A 6,746-nucleotide genomic window follows, 5' to 3' on the forward strand; every position below is an offset into this window, starting at 1 on the left:
CCTTCCTTCCTTCCTTCCTTCCTTCCTTCCTTCCTTCCTCACTCCCTTCTCTTCCCTCTCTTCCCTCTCTTCCCTCCCTCCCTCCCTCCCTCATTCCCTCCCTTCCTATGCCCAGAACACCTCTTACATAAAGTGATATAAATCTTTCACCAAAGGACTATGCCACCTATATTTGCTTTTAGGGACTTTCATAACAATTTTGCAACTATAAATGATGAACCACACAAAGTAAAAATCATAGTTAAGGATGCATGGCTGCAATTATGTTGCAATCTAAAACATAAATATGTCTTTAAGGATGTTAGATTGCCTATTTTTGACCATGAAGCAAATTATTTTTCTTCTCTCTTTTATTTCTCCAGTTTTATGTATGGGGAACTCACAGATAAGAAAACGATTGAAAAGGTTAGACAGACATTTGACAACTACGAGTCAAATTGCTTTGAAGTCCTTTTGTATAAGAAGAACAGTACGTATATGAAACTGTGTGGACTTTGAAATGATCATATATACTGGTAACATACTTATTGTTGAACTTCACAGAGAATGTACACAAGAGGGAAATACCGTCAAAATAAACAAAAGTTTGCAGAAATGTTTAAAAAAATATTTGGAGGAGAAAGAAAGAAAGAAAGAAAGAAAGAAAGAAAGAAAGAAAGAAAGAAAGAAAGGCAAAATGCACTATAAAATTGATTATTATTATTATTATTATTATTATTATTATTATTATTATTATTATTATTATTATTATTATTAAAAATAAAGTTGGAAGGGACCTTGGAGGTCATCTAGTCCAACCCCCTGCTCAGGCAGGAAACCCTATACCATTTCGGACAAATGGCTGTCCAGTCTCTTCTTAAAAACTTCCAGTGTTGGAGCATTCACCTCTTCTGGAGGCAGGTTGTTTCACTGGTTAAGGTAATCATTGAATGCTGACTGATTTTGGCAGGAAAATTGGACCTGGGGTCAGTGGCGTAGCGTGGGTTGTCAGCACCCGGGGCAAGGCAAGTAATTTGCGCCCCCCCTCCACAGTGGGCGGCGACCCGACGGCTCGGATCGGATTCGCACAGCCAGCACTGCAGAGAGAGTGAGTGAGCCAGGCAGGGGCAGAGAGCTGCGAGTGCGAGCGCGCCCCCCCAGATGTTGCACCCGGTGCGGCCGGCCCCCCCTGCACCCCCCACGCTACGCCTCTGCCTGGGGTTATTAGAATGGCATGCCCTGATCAAGAGGGTTTCTTGCTTATATTTCTGCCAGACTCTTTATTTTTGCTACTAATGGAGTACTATAGTAATAAACATAAATCATGGTAAAAAAGGCATGGTCCCAGGCTACTTAAAATGAGAAATTCTGGAAAAAGGCAATGGGAAACATCAACTTGGTTCTTGTGCATGCAAATAAATGCATTACCACTGAGCTCTATTATTCTTCCGTCCTCTATGTTTATTCTGGTTCAATGTAGTTTCAAATGTCTGTAGAAATCCTTGAAATACCCAGGGTCACACTGAGATCCTTTATCTTTGTAAGTCCTCACTATGGCAATAATCCAGATGCTTAGACTTATTCATATATTTTCTGAAGCTATGTTCTTCATTAATCTAATCTAAGAAAATAAGGCAAAGTAAATATATGTGTTAAAATTACTAGAAATATTTTAAATACATATAATCTCTGAATTTATAAACTCTGGTAGATGTAAAAGGTCCAGTGCAATTGTCTCTGGTAACTGCTGAAATGGAAAACAATGACTGAAGTTGTCAAGACCTGGACATTCGAAGAGGTGTAGTAGTTATCTCAATCCCAGATGCATTGGAAATGATACTTTGGGTGACCATGTTATGGCCAATTTACAATGCAAAGAAGGGTCCTCGGCTGAGCAAGAGGACAGTGCTTTACTGGCCTGTCAACACATTGAATTTTGTATGACACTAGGCCCCAAACTTCAGTGACAATGAAAGGAAAGCAATCTACAACTAATTCTCAAGAAATAAAAATCTGTCATTTAAAACAAATGAATGGAGCTAGCACTTTTAGAATAGTATATACAATTTGTTTTTTTATATATTTTGGAAATCCTCAGATGTAAATAGAGATAATTAAGATGAATTTTTAGCCATCATCTCACCAGCATCTCTCAACAGAACTAACTCCTGTTGTTAGGCAAAACACTCACTATGGGGCCACTAAAAATACATCCAGCTTTTTGAATCAGAGTCTGCAACATTCAGAGAATTCTTTCTCTAAAACAGTCCCACAAAATCAATAAGGCATTTCCAAATGAAGTGACAATGGCTTCCTTTTAAACACTCCCAGTTCTCCAAGATAATACCTTGGAAAATCTTCTGTTACCTGACTAGTGGTAATGGTGTGTCTTATTCAGACATTGATTTCTAATGATAAGAATCAGTTAATAAAATACTTCTAGTTATTTTTCTAAAGCAATGATTAAAAGTATTTTTTGGAAAGAACTATACTGCACATCCACACTCCAGCTGAAGCAGGATAAAATATTTATTGTAGATTCAACAACTTGGAAGAAAGTTCCTATGAAAATATATCACAGAATGTGTCCTTGTTGATTATTGTAGTCCTAGAAATAGCTTTCATCTCACACTCCTGATCCTTAATTAATACTGTTACAAACACTGCATCATCTTGAGAATCCTTGATACAAACATTTTGAACATGATACAGCTACTGTTTTTCATTATCTTGTGAACAATAACATTCATGTGAAATAAGTGATGTGACTGCTTAGGACAGTCACTTGGATCTTGAGTAACATTTTTGCTCAGGGTGCCTCCCAGATTTTTGAACCTACTTACAAAGTATGGCTGTTAACCTTCCACAGCCTACGCAAGAATTGGCATATCCAGTCCTATCTGCAGAAATTGTAGAGGCTGCATTTCCTCTATTTTGATGAATGCGCTACCCAGAAATATCACTCTGCCTGAAGTGGATAGCATTATGTTAGTTGCTGTCTTCTTGATTAATGAAATTTATAGTGTTGCAATTTCATTGGCTAATGCTGTTGTTTTTGGTTGACAAGAATCTCTGTTGGAGTGCTTCATCATAACTCCAAAGTAATTCCCCAACCGATCTTCTGAAAGTTTCCCCAAATTGCAATTTTGAAATAATTACACAGCTATGCAGCTCAGCAAAGCATTTTGCAGGTTGCTGAAGTTGCTTATGAAATTTAAATCTGTTACTGTTACTGTTAAATCTTTATAAAGAAAGACTAGAACTTATAATTTCACAGTTTCTAGTCTAGCACTTTAGCCACTACACCAAACTAGGGTTTTTTTTAACTGTAGTGTAGAGATCAGAGGGTAAAACAACCAGAGGAACCTTCCTTCCTTCCTTCCTTCCTTCCTTCCTTCCTTCCTTCCTTCCTTCCTTCCTTCCTTCCTTCCTTCCTTCCTTCCTGTCCCATACGCACTAGCCCTCTCTCTCACACACAAATGTGTATATAACTTATATCTTGAATCTCAATATGTTCTTGATGCTGAATTACAGTTGCCTCATTTTTTATTTCTTCCAACCCAATATTCCGTTCAAAGGAACTTCTGTAAAGGGACTTGGAACTTTATCTATCTGGCCACAGGAAGGATAATGGTCTGTAAACAGAATCAAATAGGACTATATTGGTTGGGAAGAACTTGGAAAAAGAAAGAATCTAAAAATGGGCCAGATTTTTAGAGGCGAAAAAAATAGGAACGCCCCCATGCATCCTAATGAGAGAGGTAGTTGAGCAGCAGCTCAGAATGCAATTGACTATTTTATTCTTAACCCCCTCCCTTATAATCATGTCGCCCAAAGTAGAGCTATTAAGAAACTGGAAGGAATTTCCAAAACCACGTGTTGTCTATGTTCTCTCTAGTCTAAAAAATATTGGAAAATGTATGTAATTGGATTGGGATTATTCTCTTGCTGACACAACGGAACCAAATTTGGCAATGATGGTAATAGTAGAAGCTGGAAAATGAAAGAAAGATGGCTCAGATCAGGAGAAAGGCTAGAGGGAAAAAAAGACATTTAAAAACTATTTATGCATCTGTATGGGAAAAACCACTGGGCAATGGTGCAAGGATACGGATGTTGATCCATCTCTTCCCTTTGAGTCATCAGACCATGAGTGTTTCTAATAAGCTCTCTATGTGCAATAACTACATGATAAGTAGATACAACATGGCTAGGAAGCAGAATGTTTATTGACTTATCTATAAAAAGGTTATCTATAAGGTTATCTATAAAAAGTGTAAAGCTTATATTCATACATAGTTTTAGTGTTGAAATAGTAAATCATGACTTGGTTGCCTGGCCTATATCATTCTCAGGTCTCTTGTCCTTTGGCTACAGATGGTTTATTTGAAATAATAGGAAAATAATTTTCAAAATGCTTGGGAAATAGATATATTTGTACCAGAAAGATTGGTATGGACAGGTTCTCTGTTGCTTTTTAATAAAGATCATAAAAATACACCATGAGGATTAAAAAAGTTATAATTCAACATTTTTACAGGGAAAGCAGAACTGAAGCCTACTCTATATAGCGGATGATGGGATGAAGCCCATCTTCTGAGCACCTATTGGCATCTGCATGGAAGATTGTCAGAAAAAGAATGCTGGCTTAGATTAGATAATGTAACTTAATTCCACAATGATCTTTTTACGTTCTTAGATTCATAGAATTAGCAGCCAGAGATATTTGAGTTCCACCTTCAACCTCACACTGATCTGTATGCCAGGCAACAAACATGGCAACTTCCACTAAAGAAAAGGGGGCTCAGATTGTAAGATATGGAAGCAGGGGGATCCACTGGGAATGAAGGACAGGGGTGTCAAAAAATCATGATCGCAGTTGTCTCCATGCAATCAAAGCTTTACTCCTTTTGAAAACGTACCACATATGCAATGCACACATTAAAATAGGAGTTGTTGCTTTTGTGGTTGATTGTGTGGTTGTGATCACCATCTTAACTTTTTCGACACTCCAGATCCCCTGGAGTAGAAGCAAAGATTCAAGAATGAAACAGAAAAGGAAAAGAAGAGGGGTGCAGCTACTGCCCATGTTTACAGTTCCATCTTTTTGCAGATTTCCAAATTAAGGCCAATTTCTTAGATCAAACACACTATCACAGTCGTTTGCCCAGTTAAGAATGGTTAAATTCTATTTCTTTCAGTGACTAATTCTCCCATTCTATTCAGTGGCATTCAAATACCTTTCACTATAATAACAGCTCATTGTAAACATAATAAGCGATCATTAGGATGATGAGCCTGCTTTCATACTCCTTTTGATGTGATCTGTACTTTATTTATTTATTTTTCAATTACAGGAACACCTGTTTGGTTTTACATGCAAATTGCACCTATAAGAAATGAGCATGACAAAGTGGTGTTATTTCTTTGCACTTTTAAAGACATCACTTTATTCAAGCAACCTATTGAAGATGATTCAACCAAAGGTAATTATGAAAATAATGTTTAAGACAGATTCCCAGAAATTGAAAATTCTATTTTTTTGCCTCTCTCTCACTTTCTCATTCTCACTCTCTTTCAACTATCTATTCTGAAAATATTAAAAAAGCTAAATAATATTCTTCCTTCTGCACCTCTGCAAGATAGATATCCTAAAATCTGGTTGACTCTGGATCCAGAGAGAGATATGGTTCAGCATTGCAACTGTAAATAGTTACTATGTGAATGAACTTTCATCCCTATAGTAGCTATATTATGTGTTGCTACAGTGAGAATTAGGCAATAGCTGATGCAAGTCTGAACAATGTTTTTTAATTATGGTTTATGTAATTTACTGGTCATTGGGTGAAATAAAATTGAGTGTTGTTATTGACTTGTTGAAAATTGATCCTTCTACTGTAGCATTGTGCACCCCAGAATTCCCAAATATGGACTCCTCCAAAAATGTTAAGACTTTATTTATTTGGCATCCCTTTTTTTGACAACCTTTTTATTACAAATAATTACTCTGTTGGTACAATATAGACATGGGAAGCAACAATAACAGGACAGGCTAAATGACATAAGAACTAGAGTTCAGTTTAAACTTAGATTCAGCTCAACAAATCAATAATGCCAGAGTAGAGCCATGGGACTTGCAAAAAAGTGATGAACAATTTCAGTCTTAATGTATAAGGGCAGCATCAAGTTTAGGAAGGTTTACTTTGACAGGCAGTAGTCCTCTGGGTTTAACTCTCTCAGCAATCCTCTTGTCTGTGCTAATTTTAAACTTCTTGCTTTGGAAGGGTTATAGGTCTACAAAGGAGTACATTGCAAACTCAACCCCTGGAGTCTATATTTTAAGAATCACAGATTGTGCAGCTGAGATCATGAGGTTCCAGAGGACCACTGGGTTAAAAGTAGATTGAAAATACTAAGACAAAACAGTTGCCTGGCTCAGCTCACCACAACCTAATGACCTTCAGATGTTTTGAGACCACAAACTCTGAATTCCTGACGAGCCCAACCAAGTCTTATGATCAGAGAGGGCACCAAATTTGGATCACTCCTGTATGTGACAGACTTAAAAAGTGGTTGAACTAGTACATGGAATGCTAATATCTAACAAAAGAAACTCTCTTTTGGCAATTGTTATACTCTGGAAATTGCATAATTCATGTTCTGTCCCCTGAAAACAGTATTGTCACACCATTATACTTAGAAACTTTCCAGCAGAACATAGCTTGGAAGGATGAAACAGAGGATTATATAAATTACAATGCATTGGG

General features: G+C 37.1%; 1 protein-coding gene across 1 annotated transcript in view; it reads left to right on the forward strand.

Annotated features, from left to right (window-relative positions):
- LOC107295716 (potassium voltage-gated channel subfamily H member 5) overlaps positions 1-6,746 on the forward strand; it is a gene marked incomplete at its 3' end in the record, with an annotated part of 120,310 nt that overhangs the window by 1,613 nt on the left and 111,951 nt on the right. Inside the window, exons 2-3 of the mRNA XM_015825037.1 lie at positions 363-469; positions 5,337-5,465. Of these exons, the coding sequence (XP_015680523.1) occupies positions 363-469; positions 5,337-5,465 (236 nt within the window). The remainder of the gene's footprint in view (positions 1-362; positions 470-5,336; positions 5,466-6,746) is intronic.

Source organism: Protobothrops mucrosquamatus, unplaced genomic scaffold (assembly GCF_001527695.2).
Source record: "Protobothrops mucrosquamatus isolate PMUCROS unplaced genomic scaffold, P.Mucros_1.0 scaffold2455, whole genome shotgun sequence".
NCBI lineage: Eukaryota > Metazoa > Chordata > Lepidosauria > Squamata > Viperidae > Protobothrops > Protobothrops mucrosquamatus.